We start from the raw sequence: 20,862 nt of genomic DNA on the forward strand, positions 1-20,862 counted from the left end.
TGCAAAAATTTTTATAATATTGCGCACTATTGAAATATTGCTGCAAAAATTTCGTACAGTAGTTACATGATATGATATATAAGAATTTTGAATAATAATTAATTGAATGACATAGTTGAAGAGGAAGAGAGAGAGAGGAGGAAGGGAGGAGGGGAATGTTTTACATCGGGAATAAAATTGAAATAAAATATTTGCTCATTACTTAGGCACATCGCACACGATAGTGAAGAAAATATATGATATGCACAAATATCATGATTTCTGACGCGTGCCTTTTTTTTATATAATAACGCCTCGAATTCTGATAAAATCGAGGGCAAAAGATCCTACTTTCATGGTTATTTCGCGCTTGGAGAACATGGGATTACGTATATTCAAATGTATTTCCACGTATTTCGCCGAAACACATGGTATTTAAACTATTCAGCTCTTATCTACTTTTTATCGCTTAGACGCGTAACCCCATATTCAGCTCAGATATTATTTAAGAAATTATGAAAGCAATATATCGTTCTCCCCCTCATTGTGATGCAATCGAACGGAATTGCATCACAGAGAAATTTGTATTGTGCACGGCGAGTCGCGGTGAATTTCTTACAGTAGGATAACGTATTTCGCGAATCATTGAAAGATTCGTTGATGAAATTTTAATACCGTCGCAAAAACGAGCGAAATCCGACGCGATTCATTCTCGTGTCTGTCGCGTAATAAAATTAGAAGCCAGACGGCTTCTTCGATTTACAGCACGAACGTCGAACGTCGAGACAGCCACAGTGATTCTCATCAGTGGTGTCCCGACCGGAAGTTGTTTTGCAATGCGGCGCTAAGTTGCCCTATCGATCTGATAGAAAATGATAATCCAACGATGAGTGCTGGAAAATAAACTCGTAGTTGTTCGTAGTGATGTGAGATGAAAGGAATATCCCCGACTTTTGCGTCGTTCTTATGCAAAGAGAGCGAAGATTACTTTAGATAGATGGTATTAAAATACAGTATGAAATTACGCCGAGCTTGCACCATGTTATCTAATCTAAGAACGTAGATTCATCTTATATCTATAAAACTGTTATTCCGGTATTTATTTTTCTCATCTGGTCTTTTCCTTTCTACAGTTGAAAAGAACTCTTGATCTACTTATCACAGAAGTTACCTTAATTATAAAATTAAATCTTAAAAATTTAATTATAATTTACTTATAATTTACTTATAAATTTAAATTATAAAAATTAAAAATGAATGAAAGATATGACGGTCAATGACATCTCTGGATCTAATTTTTTCAAATAATACAAAGAAAAAACGATTTTATTAAGTGTTTAAAAATTTAGGTAAAATTAAAAATTAAAAAATTTAGGTAAATTATAGATTTACAAACAATTTTGTTGACTATTAAAATAATTATATAGAAAACTCAAGCTGGGCAACTAGTTTCAGCAACTAGCTTGAGTGTTCTGTGTAATTATTTTGATAATCCAAAATTATTCTCAGTATTTACTGTATTTATTGTATTTAATACTAAATTTCTTAGATACTAACAAAACTGTTTTCCCATGTACTTTGCAAAATAAATAGAAATAAAATAGAAATAAATCATCACGATAAAAAAGTTCGTGAAAACCACTGGATGGAAACTGTAGAAAAGAATATGTATTGATTAAGATTAAATACGTTTTCTTTGTTGGGAGTTATCTTCAATATAAAAATGACAAATTAAAACTAATAATATTTAATATTTATTTGCGCATATACAATGGAGATATGAAACTAACAAACAATTTATTATATCATTAAACTTGCTGAATACAGAAATCCATTTATAGAGTGAATCAGAATGAAATGTTGAAATTTTTTATCCTATGAGAAAATTGTCGACTTAACGATACAAATCAGAAATGTCGATACATCGTGTGAATTGCTAGGCGCACATTTAATAATTTTCATAATTCAACGTCAAACGTGTCTGTCTTCGCGCTCAAATCAGCAGTTTGCATGATGTCACCTACGCAACTGATCTATATCGTTAAGTCGATAATTAGGTGTGTAATCGATAATTTCTCATAAAGAAACCAGTAAAAAAACTGGTTCACTGCTTTGATTTACCCTGTATATCTTATATGGTATATATTTGTACGTTGAGTTTTTTAGAATCCGGGTGCAAGGGCACTCGTCCGGTTTATATACAAGACACTGATAATATTTACTGAGTTGTGGTGTTACGTCGATGTTTTATTACGTCTACACGAACGCTGATTCGCGGAGGGAGCCAGTTGAGTCGGTCAATCGGCGAACTGTCTCCGTTATCTCCATCAGCGGTGTATATTCTTGGTCCCGACCCGATAAATAATGTTTGGCGCATTACGCCCTGCACCGTAATATACAGGCGGCACGTGGCCGAGTTATCCAGAGGTCAGGCCAAATTTACCAATCGCCTCGACGTCCGTTCGATTTGCTCGACATGGCCGCGTGTTTGCGGTTGCTCCGGTAGCCCTCGATCTGACCTTCGCAGCCTCGTTATTCGCCTCTTGAGAGAAAGATGAGATCTGATTATAAGTACGAGTCAATGATACGAAATCACGGATATCGATAAGGACATTCAGACATATAAGAAGATATAGACAAATCATACTTGTTTATTACATCGCTTAGATGAATATTAGATCTTTATTTCTTATTTTTCATGTGTTATTCCTTATTTTTCATATCGTGGTCTTAAAAAATACTTTATTTTTAACATTATTAATTTTTTTTTTAATAAGTAAGAATTTATTATCTGTGTATTTTTTATGTAATTTATGTGTGTTATTTTCATTATTTACTTATGTTACGTAACGCATATCATTATCGATTATTTGTTAGACACTACATCTCGCAATTTTCCTCAACCGTTTTCTCGATTTAATCTAAATACACACTTTCGAGAGGGAGATACATATTTATATTCAGACAAGGCAAGAAACGTTTGTTTACTCGAACCCGAAGAGATGGCGGCGAATGGGCACTGATAAGCCGACTCATCTAATTATACCTCTTCTTGCTCTCACCATGGTCGAGGCTAAATCGTCTCTCGCTCTTTCGAGAGGAGAGTTCACGTTACGATCTCGTGCATTATGATGTCAGAATTCAGATTGATGTCAGTCGCGTGGCGGAGGCTCTCATTTCGACGAGAGAGAGGAGGGAGGGGGGAGAGAGAGAGAGAGAGAGAGAGAGAGAGAGAGAGAGAGAGAGAATCATTATTTATTATACTGGAACATTCTCCCTAGAGCGTTAAATACAGTTACATAAAATTATAAAAATTAGAAAGCAGGGAAATGAATATAACAAAAGGTAACATTGAAAGAGCTTTATAAAATATAAGAAAAAAAATAATAAAAATATAGTGATAACAAGATAGAGTGAAACACGTACTACTAAAAACTTTCTAAATGTAAATAATATTAATGAGTGTGTAATTATCTATGGAAAGTAATGGGTTCAAATACAAAAGTACACTAGTTTCGGTATGGTAGAACCACAGAGAGAGATAGAGAGAGAGAGAGAGAGAGAGAGAGAGAGAGAAAGATAGAGAAAACACGCAGCAACTGTGATAGTCGACGTTCACCAAATTATCTGTGACGTCAGCTATATTCGGTTCTTTCTTCTTTTTTTTTCTTCGCACGCTGACGGATCGCCAACGTGCCGTGATCAACATAATCGACGTCTTGACTGCCTCAATCGTCTCGTTAGCGAACATTGTTGCGCGAGCGTCATTAATGAGCGTGTAATAATTCGAGATATGATGTAAACTGGCACGCATCTTATCGGCGGTGTTATGTAAATAACCGAGATATAAACACAAATTTCACATCATTCATTCGACCCCGACGATGACTTATTTTAGTATAATTTTTCGCGATTCTTAGCGTAACAGTAAATGAAAAAAATAACGATTACGAAATCTTCGTAACGACTTATATAAATCATTATCAGACTGACGAGATATCTCGTTGACGATGAAAACATTCGACGAAAGTGATGATATAGTTAAAATTTATTGAATTTCAATGTGAATTTGACTTTCTGATTAGATTTTGTTGTCTCTTATTTAATATAAATTGATTTCGATGTAAATTAATTATTGACTTGATATACTATAATTAATATCGAATTATAGCTTGAAATGTAGTGCTTATTTAATTTTTTAGACATTAAAAATTTGTATGTGCAGCAATTCTCAAGACTGATTGTGAGTTATTCGAACCTGAAAGGATGACGCATAGCGCATATGTCGTTTCGTCTTGATAACACTGGCGATAATGCACCTACACCTCGGCACTCCCTATCGACCATTATCGCCGACCGTGTTATCGCTAAGAAAAGCGATAAAATAACGCGCCATTCGTGCCGACTCAGCGGCTACGACGATAATAATGATCATTGTTTATGCCATAGAGATTAGAGGGGATAGCGGTAGAGAGTCGCAAATACAAGTTTCTCACCGATCTTTCATGTTAAGTCCGGATCTACAATAGATGTTTTAAGCCTTAAGCCGTAAAAAATTGATCAACTACAGTCGAATGCGACGAGAATAAGAGATTATGATTCGTCCATTCCTTATGACTTACAAGACTTCGATTATAAATCTGGGGACAAAAATCAATTATAAATCCGGAGTAATACGAATTTGCAAAAGTTCCAAATAACTGACTTTTTTAAATTTAAGTACGAATTTCCTACGAATGAAACTAAAAGTTATAATAAGAAGAGAGAATTAAAAAAATAATTACAAATTAAAGTAAATACTTCATAATATGTATAATAATTAAAAAAAAGTCTAAGGACCAGCGTTGTTTCATCTTTATAGATAAACTCTATGGTAATTTACTTATTGGATAAACGAAAGAGAAAAAGAGTAAGAACATAAGAGAGTAGGGGCTGTCATAAAATTTCTGTAACAGTAACCTTAAGACGTGAACTTAAACCGATGAACCAATCAGGTTACTGCTTTACGTACTTTAACGGAAATGAAAATAGCAATAACCTTATCCATCTTGCTAATTGAATTAAAAATGATTATTTTAATGAATGAAACTTTAATAGGATAACTGTAGATATATATAATACAAATTTTGATAGAATTTTATGACAATCTGATGCCGCCTATCGAAGACGCCAAAATACTCGAGATGCCTCTGAAGCATTCTAACACATCCCCGGTACCTTCAAAATTCGGCATCAACGTTTATTGATCCACACACGGTCGGCGTATCTCGTATCGTATCGTATCAGCGATATTCGCCGGTTGCTTAAAATGATTGAAAAACACCGGTGCGATAACCGCGACCGCTGACTCTCTACGTGACTCGATGCATTTTATTATAAATAATGAGATCTTCGTACACATAACGTCACGTCAATCCTGATACCAGTCTTCATTTTTCTCAGTATAGTTGAGATACTTTGATAAGAATAATCGCTGATACAGTAAGGAGTACTGTTCAGTCTCCGAGAGATCACCGCGTTTTCATGGCTGTGTAAAACCGGCTTGTTCATTGCAAAGAGTGGGCGCCGGGTTGATGCGAGAGCGTGCGCGCGCGTGCACACAGCATGCAGCCTCCCACCGTCCTCCCCCCTCACCTTTCCTCTCCCCTGCCCTTGCCCGCCCGCCCCCTCCCTTCACCCCAACCCCCCTCGATCCTCGACGTTCCGAACCCTCCTCGCGCGTCCCTGCCGGCTGCCGTGCTCCACCGGATCCCGCTGCCTACGTGTCCCCCTAGGGCACTCCACGGCGCGCATGCGCAATCTCGCGATTATGACGTCATCCACCATGACGCCACAACGTCCGATTGGCGGAGCGCGTCGTCGTCGTCGTCGTCGTCGCGTCGTCGTAGCTGTTTTTTAGCGACGAGGATGTCACGGGACGGAGGGGAGGTAGCTTGGCAATGGCTCTCGTGTAAGCGAGAGCCAGGGGGGGGGGACAGGAGGTGTGAGCGCGAGAGGAAACGAGAGAATGAGAGAGAGGAGAGAGAGAGAGAGCTAGCAGACTGCATACGGGGATTGAACGGCGAGTCGAGAGGGGAAAAGGGGATCGCGCGAGCGAGCGACCGGAGCGACGCCGAACGGCCGATAACGTGGCTGAGCAAATGGCGAATGCGACGGCGGTGAAGGAGCGAGAAGAAAGTGGCCGATGGGTTCGAGAGAGACGGGGCTAAGGCTGACAATGAGAGGTGGAAACTCCGACGGAGTTACCCAGAGGGCCAGAGTTACCGCCGCATTCTCGAGCGTTCGTCTCTTCGTACGGCAGCCAGACGCCCCAGACGAGCGTCTCGTCCTCGTCGCGTCGAGAGATACGTGTTTAATTTCGCGCGTTTGTAAATTGTATCTCACGCGTCGCTCTTGCCAAGAAAGAGAGAATCGGAGAACGATTGTAATAATAAATCACGACGCGACAAAGGTTGCCGTGATCGCGTGTGCCTCGCGTTCGCTGGTTCGCGGTGCTTCGCCGCTACCTTTTCCGGTGCCGTGCGAGACAGTGTAAGATATATTAGAGCGTAGATTCGTCGTAACGCGGGTGTCTCGAAGTTCCTTCGAGGGCCGCGCGCGAGACGCGAGTTTTCTCCGGGGAGTGAAGTGACGCCGCGAATTCCCGCCATCGCCATCGTTGACGGCGCCATCGCGGAGCAGTTCTCCCCATCGCGGGCTTGGGTCGTTCGCTTCGCTCCGATCCGGTCCGGGCTATCCGTCGCGTAGGTGTAGCGGTGCGGGCGAGTCGGGCGTCGTCAGGCGTCGCTACGCGTTCGTCTTCTCGCGGCTCATGTGCTCGCGAGCCGCGCCAACGGAGACGACGGAGTGCACGCGAGACGGGAGGTGCAGGTTGACGTTATCGTCGTCTTTATCGTTATTTCGAGCACCGATTATTATTTCTCGGACGAGTAGTGCGTGCGGTCGGAATCTATTCTCCTTTCGCGGAGCGGAGTGACTCGAGAAGAGAGAGAGAGAGAGAGAGAGAGAGAGAGAGAGAGAGAGAGAGAGAGAGAGAGAAAGAGAGAGAGAGAGAGAGAGAGAGAGAGAGAGAGAGAGAGAGAGAGAGAGAGAAAGCGTCGTTTATTATGGGACAAGTCCCCTCGAGCGCAAGGACTTATTAACAAAGGAATAAAGAGAGAATTTGACCGTATTTCTCAAACAGTACATGAAATAAAGTGAAATAGAATAAAATAATGTGAAAAGTATACGATATTAAAACTGAATAAAGAAAATTAACGCGTGTATATGCATGAGAACGTATGCGTAACATATAAGAGTGCATGTGTGCGTGTGTGTGTGTGTGCTCACAGGCATATAACGGAGAGAAAGAGAGGTGATAGACAAAGCGGACGACTAAACGCGGGGATAACTCCGACAGCTCGCGATTAAAGATAAGAGCCCGGGAGATAATACGTGCGCGCGAGACAAACAGTGGATGTGAAGTGATAATTCACCGAGAGCGACACAGTGAACGATTAACATTAACCCCCCCCCCCTCCTCCCCCTCCAGGCAAACAGACCGCCATTATCATTACCAAAACAGCGGGAGATCCTCGGCGCCGACACTACGTTTCTCGCCGACAAGATGATGGGCAAACGGACGCAGTGTTATCTGTGCGACCTGCCCAGAATGCCTTGGGCGATGATAATGGACTTCTCAGAGCCGGTTTGTCGCGGCTGCGTCAATTACGAGGGCGCCGACCGCATCGACCTAGTCCTCGAGTCGGCCAAGCAGCTGAAAAAAGCGCACGGTTTTCAAGACGCCCGGCCGTCCGCCTCCAAGACGTATCGTACTGGTTCGGGACACACCGAGCACAACGGCGGTACCAATCTCGACGTCCTGCCGATTCAGAACACGCCACAGGGTAGTCATACGCGTCATCACAACATCGGCGGTTACTCGCAGTTACACCATCGTAACTCCATCACCGAGTTCACCTCGGGAACAGCGGCGGCGGCCGCTGCCGCCGCCAGGCAGCAGGTCGGTCGTCAACACGGTGACGAGAGCCACGAAATCGCCAACAGCATAAGGAACAATCCACCGCGCTTATCCAACGCCCATCTGGCCGCGGTGGCCGCGCATCAGATGACCCTGCACAATCGCGGCATTACCCAGCTCAAACGCGGCATCTCCGCGATCGACGAGGATGAACACGCTGAGAAACGACTGTCCCTGGAGGAGCAGCATCCAGTTAGACCACCGCTGACACGCGGGGACTCTCTACCGGCGGTCAGCTTGGCCGTCAGCTACGTGGACCGGAACAAAGAGAAGCATCCGGTGAGGGCGCCCAGCTTCGAGACGGCGACTACCTTCAAGGCCAACGGTGAGTTTCCCCTCCGTTTTTGGGTCGCGCCACAATCGATCGATGGAGTTGGTGACTAAGCATAAGTTCGTCCCGAATTTCGATTCCGATTGTAAGATTGTCAAGAATGATTGTCTTGGGGATCATTGTGTTTCCCGGATTTTTTCCCTTTTATTCCTATGTGGCTCACTGGGAACTTGGCGACTAACAAAACGAAGACATCGATTCTGCCGGATGCGGCGTCGAACGCGTCGCATTATCGCACGATGGTTTCATTTGTTTATGAACTCCTAATGATTGCGTTCGTCGTAAAGTCGTAATTTTGAAAGCTTCTCTACATGTAAAATATTCGCGGGATGTAAATATTACACAGCGAGATAAAGCAAGTAGGCTTTTGATACTAATTTATGCGAGCATTTACGAACGAACGATTTTTCTTTGATTACTTTCGCTTTCAAAAATGTATCTACCGAACAAACACGATTTGTTGAAGTCTTTACGAAAATTGGTTCGCGTGTTGCGATTAAATTCCATAGACACGATGTGTAATTCATTCATAACATGGATTTTTCATTCATAACATGGAATAATTACTAGCAATTAAGATCTTTAAAAAATAATGACAGTGTGATGAGTCTTTTCAAAGTCAACATTTTATAATGAATCCAGCATGATTAGTGGAGAACAGAAATATAAAAGACAGAAATATAAAACATGAGTTTCTGTCAAGTGTCCTATTATTAGTGATCGTAATTTCCCTAGAGATTGCATTGCTATCTTAACAAGAATTGTAGATATAAATCACGCTTTTCATTTTTCTTTAATTCTACATTATTCGCGTGAGATGTTTGACACTAACATTGTATCTCACGTTTCATTATTCTCTTTGATGATTAAATTTGCAACTAAATAAAAATTGATGACATTCTATATCCTTTGGATATAAAGATAAATTGACTTTTTTTTTAATTGTGAAACAATTTGCGCTAAATATGTATAATAATGTGAATAAATGGCATTTATACTTTTAGCGAATTTATAAAGTAGGAATATTTTGGATCGCGCGAGTAAATAATAATAAAGGGTTAATCAATCAACAAATAAAGAATCTCAGGTCTGACTTTTTATTTTCTTATAACTTATTAGGTTAGATAATCCAATGAGAATGTAAAAAATTAATTTTCCTAGGTATAGTTAATCAGTAAACTGATAATTTTGTGGCAAGTAACATAATAACTTCTAGAAATATCACTACAAAACCATCAATTTAGTGATTAATCTTAACTAGAAGAAAAACATAATTTTTATTTTATCATCAAGTTAAGTGATCGTAATTTAAATCTAAGCCACAAGTTATATAATGAAAAGCCTTTATTTTATTTATTATTTATTCCTATTTTATTATATTTTAATGTGTATGTATTTTTCAAAAAGAAAGGCGCGTATCAGTAAATTCAGTAAAATCAGTCGTTTTTCGCTTCCATATAAGAATAAATGCACAAATGTGAGACGAGAAGTGTCTCGGACATTCCGGCCTTACGTGGCGCGCGGTAGCTCGACATAATTTTTTTTTTTAGCGGGCGGTGTTCTGGCGTTTTTATCGGTGCCTACTATAAATAGTTGAAGAGGAGGGCTGTGCGCACAGCCATTCGTTTGTGGCCATCTGGTGCGAGGAGGCAATGCACGCACACGCGTGTACGTCGACGAGGACGACGGTATAGGGAGATTGCATTAAAAGGAAGCAACGTCCTCCGTCGCGTCCTCGCTTCGTCTCTCTCTATCTCTTTCTCCTTCCATTTTGTTCTCGCCACTGGCATCTCTCTCTTTTTCCATCTCTATCTAGTTCTCTGTCTTCGATCGGCGTCCGAACGCGTACAAAAGAGACGTACATCGAGCACGTGATGGGACGACCAAAAGATACACACATTCAGTTGCCATGTCGTGACGTGTTCAATCAGGTGACGTCACGCCGCCGTCGCCGTCTCGCCGCCGTATTTATACCCGATGAATGAGACCGTTGTGTGCCGGTCGCTCAATAACGAGCGAATCCCGCAAGCGAGCGCGAATTTTCGCGAAGCGAAACGTTACATTCGTCGGCGTCTCGCGTTACGTTACGTCGCGTCGCATCGCGTTGCGTTACATTACGTGTAACGCGGATAACGCGTCGCGCGTAAGATAAGGAGAGAGATAGATCACCGACGAAGCGGCGGATCCTCTCCTTCCTATCTCGTCACTTCGCGAAGCGATGATAACTCTTGGGACACACTCGCCATCGCGGAGCGACTTCGCGCTGCGTCCTTCTTTCTTACGTCACTGCGCGATATAGAATCGTTCGCGATTAGTCGCTTTAGTTTTGCCTTTTAATGAGTTGAGGAACTGACGCGACGTGGCGAACGTTGAACCAGCAGCGAGAGGTCGCAGCGAGGGTCACTCGCGTCTGCAAATGACTTCAACAATTATGATTCGGTTGGATACTTTCAGCGTTCTTTTATCCGTGTTTTACATGGACGATATAAAGACAGAATGATGATTATAAGCGTTTAAAGCGTGAAGGACCAAATGAATGTAACTTATATCGACTGCTTTTCTTTTAATGCCTTTATTCTATCAGTCTATGAATCTAAACGTATAACCAACCCGGTGGTGGTATTAATCCGGGAGTGGTCGCGCTATGATCATTTTACCGTATTCTTCTGTTTTCTATTTATATCTTTCAATTTATTGGCACTATTGTATTTTTACCTTTATGTAAATGTTTGTTAATGTTTTTCTTAGTATAGTACGTGAAAATAGATGACATAAACATGCTTATATCTACATAAAATTTGATATGTTTGTAACAGTTGGTCTAAAAGATTATAGCGCGCGCACTTTAACTATGTCAGTCTTTCTTTTCTTCTTTTATTGGCTCTCGCAGTCAGCCTGGTCGTGATCTAGCCGAAAATAAACTAGTTCGAAAATGCAGGTAAACCAGAAAAGGAAACAATCACAAAAAAGCTCGGCAGCTTGACAAAAATTAGAGCTTGACAAAAATTGATGCAACATCCATGTCAACGAAACACATTCGTTGCGGTACGCAATAGTACGTAAATTCATTTACGTTAGTGTAATTAGTGTTTGTAGTCTCATTTTTTTATTTATTAATTATTACTTATAGTAATTATAATCGTATATGTATTGTAGATACAACACATACATGTGCGAAAATATATTTCGGTCAAAATGACGTGCCTACTAACGTTAGTTTCGAGACGCGCCTATTCTCGGGTTAAAGCCGGTTCTACAATGTGCTTTTTCTTGTTTCTTGTTTTTTGCTATTTTTTACATTTTGTCTTTTTGCTTCTTATCCGATGTTTTTATTTTATATCGCCCGAGATAAAGATTAACGAACTTCGAAAGAAACAAGAAATACAAGAAATACAATTGTCGATAAAATAGTTGCAAAGGAGAAAAAAGCAAAAGATAAAAAAAAACAAGAAACAGGAAATAAACAGTACATTGTAGAATAGGTTTAAAGAATCTTACAATAGTTGCAAAGCTGCTTTTCCGATGTCTGATGAACAATAAACCTATTTTGACGCTGAAAATGAATATCGAGCGTCAGCAGAAAAGGCACCTTTTTACGTTTGGAGCAGTTAAACATTCTTTATGACGTTACCTCTACGTCACTCTGACGGTGTCGATTGATCTTTTTGTGGAGATTTCGTTCATATATTCTGAAAGTAGAGCGGAGTTTCCGTCTCGGAAACTTTTCAAAATCAAGACAGAAGAATTTCTACGATCGTGTGAGACTCGTACTTTGACACGCGATTGGTCTTGCGCGCGCATCTTTCGATCATACTCCGCTGCACATCCACGCGAGTACGTTCGCACCTTTCTCCTCTTTTTTTTCCCTTTCTGATGCAGAAAGCTCCCTCCCTCGAACTGTTCTTTTCTCGCGCGATGCGTCCTATTTTCCGTCTTCTCATTGTACGCCTCTCTTTTCCTCATTGGCTGAGTTTTTAAATAATTCGGTAAAATCGTTTTTTCTATCCATCTTTTTCTAAATTTAAAAAAAGATTTAGAAAAAAATGAGAATATACTGAGAAATGTTTCGTATAATACGTAACTTATAAAAACTTTCTTACTTTTTAATTATAAAATTTTGTTATTCTAACTAAATTTGATTAAAACAAAATTTTTTAATTGAAAATAAGAATGTTTTTATATGTAAATTAAAAAATTTGTTATTTTAACCAAAACTTGCAATACCCTTCATTAGTTAAATAAGTTAAAATTTAAGTAAAAATTTTGTTTTAATCAAAATTTTGTTAAAATAATAAAATTTTTTAATTAAATAGTAAGAAAATTTTACAACCGTCATATATACAAAACATTTTTCTTAGTGTAAATTGAACATTAAAGTTAACATTAGTAAAAACGAACATATATAACCTCAGGAAAAAATTAATACGACTAATAAAGGTACAAACAGAACGATATCAATCGTTAACATATAACACGCATATATTCATAATGATTATAAATATAATGCTATAATCTACAGATAAAATACAAGTAGAAATCCCAAAGTAAACAGAATCAACATTTTAAAATCCACTTTCAACCGCGTCACGAATATTCAAATATATATATCGATAATAATTCATAAGCGAGAAGAGATCCCGTAGCGCTTCTTTTTCCCCTCTCTCTCTCTCTTTCTCTCTCTCCGCCAGTGTTTTTGCAAATATGAAACGTCATCCTCCGTAAAGTGCTATTTTTAACGGCGGAGCTAAAATATGCGCAGAGCCTATGTATCAACACGCCTCTGTGTGTGTGTAAAGCGCCTCGGTATGTAATAACGTCGAATGCTTCTTTCTTGAAAGGGTTAAGAGGTCTGATGGCGAGAGACGAGAGAGAGAGGGGGGGGAGGGGGGGACAAGGAATGGCTCGACTCTGTGTAATACCACAAACGACTGAAGCGACCGACTTATTGGTTGCACGAGCGAGCGAGCGAGCGGGAAGAATGATCATTCGGTCACGGCTGTTCGTGGTGACACGCAATCCCGCGCGCAGATATGCGTCCTCCATCCTCTATTCCTCTCCGCGCCTTCCATCGTTCGTAGTATGACGATGTGCACGCGTGCGAGTCACCGAGGCCTCGCCTACGGCATACGGAGCAGATAGAGGGAAAGAGAGAGAGGGAGGGAGGGAGGAGGACGGATAGAGTGCCACCGGGTAGACGTGTGACCGGTACTTTTCCGTGACGGCTCCGATAGACCGTCGAGAACTGATGTCTCTCCATTCTCGCGAGAGATCGAGGAAAAGAAACGTTACGATGAGTGAGACGGATGGAACGGCGAGGGGAAAAACGCACGCGCGTTCGTACCTCTCTCTCTTTCTCTCCGTTTCTTTCTCTTTTTCTTCCCGTAACCGCGACACATCGCATCACGCACGTAGGCGGCTGCAGGCTTAGTCACACTCTATCAGGGCCGTGCCGAGCGTATGCTCGCGAAATTTATTCGAAGCGGCTTTCGCGTTCCGCACTCGACTCGATTTCCTCGGAATTATTGCGCGGCATTCTCGCCGTTTCCCGGTAAACGAACCTTGTCTCTGTTGCCGTTTTCATACGTTTAATTTAGCCGCTCGAAAGCACGCCGCTTGAAAGAGGGAATGATAATATCCGGGAGGAGATCCGGTAGAAGGAAGGTGCCTCTCGCGCGAATTTTAGGTCTGTTTTTATTTCTGCACTGGAACTGCATTCTGAAATTTTCTCTTTCTTTCTCTCTCTCTCTCTCTCTCTCTCTCTCTCTCTCTCTCTCTCTTGCTTTCGCTAAATATCCAAACATATTTATCTCACTTCAAGTTCTAAAAGTGTATATATAGTTCAGTCATAGAAAAAACAGACTTATCAGTAAGTCTATTCGCGTTGCTTAAATTCTGTAAAAATGTTTGCACTTAAAACGAGATAAATATACATTCAAGCGTTGAAAAGAAAGAAAGCGGAGATACTGAATGCAAAAAGTGAATGCAAGCAACGCAAATAGACCTGAAGATTTGTTTTCTATAACTGAATTAGTGTACACTTGGAATTTAAAGTGAAATAGATATATATTTGATATTTGGCAAAAGAGAGAAAGAGAATTCTAGTGCAATCTAGTACAAAAACAAAAAACAAACTTTAATAGAAAAATTGTGACTCTAGAATAATGTTGCCAAAATAAAAAAATGAAGTACAACTAAATGTATCAGAATGAGTCCAAAGATTATAAAAAATGTTTGTTTATCTATTTTATTTGCTTGCTATCTTTTTTGTAATGTAGTATCAGGATACTAGTAGAAATGTAACCAAACCTGGCAACACTGCAGAGTGACACTGCAGACTGACGTTTCATCTCTTCATAACAGTAACGGAGAAACAAATGCGTTTGTGATTGTATACTCTACTCTATTTTTAAGGTTATTTTTCTCAAAACTATTCGTATGAAGTAAAAAAAAAATCTCAGGATCTGCGCAGAATTCAAATGGAACATTTTTCAATTTTTATTCGGATTTCCCTTTTATTTTTTCAAACTTTATTTCTTGAGTTTTCTCAGCTTTTATTATGAAAACTACATGAGTTACTCTGCAATCTGTACTGATTATAAATGAAGCCTCAATCAGGTCTCACCGTTCACTTTATCTGATAACAAGTCTAGTCTTTAAAAAAAAACTAATAATCTAATCGTACACTACCGCCAGGTGCAGCATTGAATATACTGCTAACCTTAGAGTCTAACTGTAAAATATATTTGCACAGCTATGCATAGCAAAACTGAAAAGATTAACGTCGTTAAACAGATGCAGAATATATACACATCGTTATCGGAAGAAAAAAAACATTTTGATGTACGGCAACTAGCGGTTAGACGTTAGGTTAGATATTACATCAATAGAAAATGATATAAAAATGTGTATTTACGACGTTTATTTGCTGCCGTTTCTATCGCTAAAATAAAATTTTATTATTTTCGATGACTCATGGTTAAAACGCACGAGCTTAGGTAATGATTCAAATAGGCGTCTCGTAATGTTTTCTCCTCAATTGTATAGTAATAAATATCCGTAATCACGTGAAGATTGGAATGCTTATTTCAAAAGAAGTTGAAAAAATCGTGTAATCTTTACTCTCTCTTACTTTACTTATCTCGTTTACGAAGTTTTACTCCTTAGCCCTCTTTATCTCTTGAGTATGTAAACATTGTATAAATTTATCGAGAATTATTTTGTTACGTGCATAAGATAATTTAAACAATTAGAAACATTTAAAATTACATTGGAAAAATCAAGTAACGCTACTTCTTTCTCTTCTCTAATTTTTTTAGAAAGTTTTTTTGGATTCATATTTTCATGCTAAAGTTTCACATTTTCTCACTCTCTCTTGTTTTTTGTAAAATTTATATGTAACATGTCTTTCGTCAACAAATAAATTTTAATTTTTCCGTCAACAATAATATACATTTGATATGAAAAACATTAATCTAACTATCATTTTTTTTACTGAGTAAATGTCTACTGCAAGTAAATGTATGTTTAGTATTATTCAAAGAAATATGTATTAAGATATAGTAAATTCTTTTTTTAGTGTGTTTATGCAATAATTTGGCTGCAATCGTGCAATCGAAAACATACCGATAAACTATGATTTAGATGCCCATGTTTGATAGAGATCGATGAAATCTAATCGCATTTAACAAGAGATCTGTTTTTTGTTCCTAGATTGCACTCTCTTTCTTCCTTTCGCCAGATATTAAACATATATCTCACTTCAAGTTCCAAAAGTGCATTAGGTCAATCATAGAAAACCTAACGGTACATTCCATTTTCACGAGCTGCTCAAATCAGCCGTTTCAGTGACAAAAAGGATCACGAGATCAAAATCTATATCTGAGGTCTGTTTTTATTTCTGAACCGGTGCAATAAGTTGAAGTGAAATACATATGCATTTCGTTTCAACTTATTGTACTGTATCTATCAGAAAGTGCAGTAATAAGAAATAGATCTTTGATATTTATCAATTTTGACCACGTGATCCTTTCTGTCGCTGCAGAAACAGCCGACTTGAAAATGTACCTTTAAGTCTTTTCTTTGGCTGAATTAATATACTTTTGGAACTTAAAGTAAGATAGATACAAGTACTTGAATATGTACTTTAAGAATCAAATCTTTGGAAATGTGCGTAAATACGTACATCCCTGGACAGTGCGTATAGTGACCTTGTTTCGAAAGTAACGATCTCTCCAGGTACGTTGGTGTTGCCGATTCGTTGTCGTTATCGTTGTCGTTGGATACATGCATGCTTGTCATATGTATTCCTCGCATATATACGTGTACACGTACGTGAAACTCGTTCCGATGACGTAGGGCAGGAGAACGAAGTACCTATCTGTACGTGATCGATCGACCACTCATAATACGTAGCAACGATACTTGCGAAATCCACAACTCGTCGAGGTTGCTATCTCTCTCTACTATGACCTACTACGATTCACGCTTTTCAGCAGCATTCTGAATTTATTTTTATTCTTTACTTTTTTTTTTTTTAGAAATTTTTATCTAATTATTTTTGGATAATTCACTTTTCTCTTTTAAAAGAAAGAAGAAATATCGAGGATAGTGATACATGACAGAGAAATATATTGATATGACAAATAGAATAAAGAAATATTGACAGTTTTCGATCATCAAACGAGATCTGTCAATAGTTATATTAGATTATTTTGTCAGGGACAAATAGTTAGAGCGATTTTCAATCAAATTCTGGTTAATGTAATCGACGATTAATTCAACTGGCTTCGGTCCGTTTTTACCAATGTAGATTGACTTTTATTTCAGTTTAACTCTTTATCTTTTCCTAATTTTCAGAACTGGAAAAAGATGAAAAATTTCTTTTTATACATGTTATATATGTTTGTTTTTTTTTTTTTTTTTTTTGTTAAATCAAAACACGGGCTTCTGAATCCGTAAAGAAGAATGAATGGGCAATAGAGCGAGCTTGTCCGAGGGATTCTCCGAGGATGAAGGGCGAATGATCGATACGTGGCGTGACATGACGAGCGATCGCAATTTATCGTGAGTTGAGATTGTCCTTGCCCACGTCCACTTTTTGCCGTGTGCAATCTGCGCGGAATGTTTCCCCTTTATAATCACCTTTATAGCACAATGACTTCATTGGCGAACAGAAATAAATGTCGTTTTTCTCGCCGATACCGATAATGGTAGCGAAACGAGGCGAGAATATGAGTAAATCGTTATCCTCACGTTAGATTACGTCAGTAACGACGTTTCTCGAGTTCGCTTGAATCAAGATCTTCACGAGATTCTACGTGAATCCGCGTCTCGATGAGAAGATTCAATAAGTTAAAATACCTCTTAGTCATTACGAAGTTAAATATATTTGACCTTTGACTTCTCTAAGTAGAAACGCTTTTTCCTGAAAATATTCTAGTATCAATTATCCGATATAAAATTGAATAGAAATCCAAGGTAAAGTGTTCTTATTGCTTTGAGTTAAATCTGCCAGTATCAAAACTTCATGGCATGAATTGTTATTTCTCGCGGCTTTAATAATAATAAATATTAACGAAATCATTCATTAATTTTTTAGAAGATGTCTTTATCATGATAACACGAAAAAAAAGTGTCTGATAATAGCTGTCATGTTGAGTGAAGATAATTCTAATCAAATATTCGATTGATATTACCAAAGGTAATTTTACTTCCTTAAAGTTTGGTTAGTATTATCAAATAATTGATTAGGAAAGTAAAATTACTTTTTAATCGAATATTTGATGGGAATTATTTCATTCAACATTTAATAGTCAGATTCTTTTTTTAAGCAGAAGAATCAATATAAACGTTTTTATCAACTCTTTTATGTACATAATAATGTAAATTTTTGATCGATGACAGCATCGTTACTCATCGATTTCGTAGGAGCTTATCGTTATGTACGCCGAAAAGTCGGCCTTATTCGCGACGATTGTTTGCACGTCGTCAGGAGGTGGTGAATTTTGATAACGTTTACTCGACGAGCCACTTAACAAGCAGCCAAAGCAATTAACACACAGGTCGCATAAGAACTAACGACTATGACAACGGCGACATGTCATCACGACACGTCCACGTTACCGTATTGCGTCGTATCGTCATTGGCCTTCGACACGCGCCGATCGTTTACCCGATGTTTTATGTATCGCCGACCGATTACTCTTTATAGTCACTACGCATACATGTAATTTCTGTCAACATTACAGTCTCTACACGTATGCTCCTCGTGATCTACGAACTAACAGAAACGTCGCAATTGGATAATTCTGATAGTATTAAATTGCCATAAAATATTTATCATATACTTATTCATATACTCGTCAAATAAAATCGAAAGCAGAACTTCCACGAAGTGGAAGCAAAATAATCATCATACTTAATACATTTCTTTTCTCATCTATAGAGAGAAAAGAAATTTCATTACATATGAAAAAAATAGTTTCAATCAAATTGGTTGCAACTGTGATATTTTGTAAATCATGAGATATTCATAGATCTCTATAGACACAACAGAATGAATAGATTTTGCTGTAACATTATTTAAAAGTTATTATTTTGGATCTAATCGGATTGAAAAATTGATCTACTAAACTATTCATTTTTTGGAAATGTTATGACTTGTTATGTTTAGAATAATAATAATAATAATAATAATAATAATAATAATAATAATATGACTCAACTGGAATAAAGAAAATACATGGCTGTGTTTTCTTTACTCTTACTCAAATTGTGTGTTGCGTTTAAAAAAAAAAGATGTAATTGCAAATTACATAATTTTTTAAAAATAACTATATATCTTTTACATTAAATGATTCGTTATTTTGTGCATAAAGATGTTAAAATATAGTTACTAAAAAATGAACAATAATGACTTTTCAATCCGATTAGATTCAAAATATAGCAACTTTCAAATGGTACATAAATCTGTCCATCTTATAATTGTAATTATATATACCTAATGCTAATGGACTTTTAATCAGCACATCGTAATCTACAAAATATCACAGCTTCAACAAATTTGACTGAAGCCACTTTTTCCATCCCTATTTTCTAAGAACTTTGACTTTTTAGTTTTATTTAACACAAAGCTCTCTCGATGTAAAATGACAGTCTTTCGCATTAACGCAGAAGTTTGTAATTTCCGTCTTTCATAGATTTCACTAAACGTATTTAATGAGATAAAACTTCCAAGAATTGTCGCGACTCGAAGGATTAAGTGGAGCAACTTGTTCTGAGAATACAATACGTACGATATGACGCGCATAATTCGCCGACAGGCATCTTTTTCTTCACTATTCTGATCATCACGCGTTCGCTGCATTCACTGTGCTTCTCTAATCGCAGTCACGATTCGTCGCGAGCGAGCGGAATACATACTTGCTTCAATTATTCGCATTTGGCGCGACGCCTTTGTACGCGCGTCGAGTGATGGACCTCGACGGGTTTCCGCTCACGTACGCTCGTTACTCGTCAACGAGATACATTCTAAATACTCCTCAACCACCCGGAAACTTTTGAAACTTCGACGCCCACAAACCCGCGCCACTCCGGAACCTTGAAATCTTTCATCACGATTACGTATGAATAATTTGATAAGCATGATAAGTCGAACTTTGAAACACGACAACTCGCATTTGAATTCTATGTTTAGCATATCTTGTCGTTCGATATCAAGTCTTTTTTTAATTCAATTTTTTTTTTTTTTTTTTTTATCGAGAATGTGAAGATGGATTTCCGTTATCGCGGAAAAAAATGAGATTTGTCTATTTGTGGAAAATTGAACAAAGTTCAGAAATAAAGTAGCGCGATGACATCGTTATTTACGAAAGCTTCGAAGTTCACGTGTGCTTTTCAACGCATGTGGCAGTTTGCATTGACCCTGGGATATCGCGTGAAAATAATGCTGGACGCGATTATTGCTCGTTTCTATCAATGTAGCTTAATTTTAAGCTTAATGTAGCTTAATTTTTCTCGGTTTAATTAACTCGTTACACGGAAAGGATAGTTTCGCTGAAGTATCTAAAAATTCAGCTAGATACAAATCTGAAAATAATTTTGTTGGATCATCAAAATAATGTAGGACGCTCAAACTGGTTGTTAGAATGTCAAAACTTTTTGCAACATTACTCATCTTGAGATTATTATGTAATTATTTAGACGGTCCAACAAAATTTTCAGATCTGTGTTTAAACAAAATCAAGGAGACGCGCTACAAGTGAAATTTTTTTTTAATACAAAAGAATAGATGGAATATTAAATTATTATTTAAATTATTTAATTTAAATTATTACATTGAAAAAGTTTAATTCAAATGTATAATTCATAAAATATTTTATTTGAAATTGTATTAATGCATAAAAAGAACAATATAATTATAGAATCTTTTTTATATCTAAAAATTTCTTAAATTTAAAAAAAATCAAAATTGTGTGACCAGCATTTTAGAAATATTAAAAATATTATGTAACATTTCGGTATAAATATTTTA

The 20,862-nt window shown here is 38.0% G+C and overlaps 1 protein-coding gene across 1 annotated transcript in view; it reads left to right on the plus strand.

Moving 5' to 3' along the window:
- Positions 1-7,016: 7,016 nt before the first annotated feature.
- LOC108686451 (interferon regulatory factor 2-binding protein-like B) overlaps positions 7,017-20,862 on the plus strand; it is a 20,828-nt gene continuing 6,982 nt past the window's right edge. Inside the window, exon 1 of the mRNA XM_018191769.1 lies at positions 7,017-8,324. Within this exon, the coding sequence (XP_018047258.1) occupies positions 7,586-8,324 (739 nt within the window). The 5' untranslated portion in view covers positions 7,017-7,585. The remainder of the gene's footprint in view (positions 8,325-20,862) is intronic.

Source organism: Atta colombica, unplaced genomic scaffold (genome assembly GCF_001594045.1).
Source record: "Atta colombica isolate Treedump-2 unplaced genomic scaffold, Acol1.0 scaffold100, whole genome shotgun sequence".
Classification (NCBI taxonomy): Eukaryota; Metazoa; Arthropoda; class Insecta; order Hymenoptera; family Formicidae; genus Atta; species Atta colombica.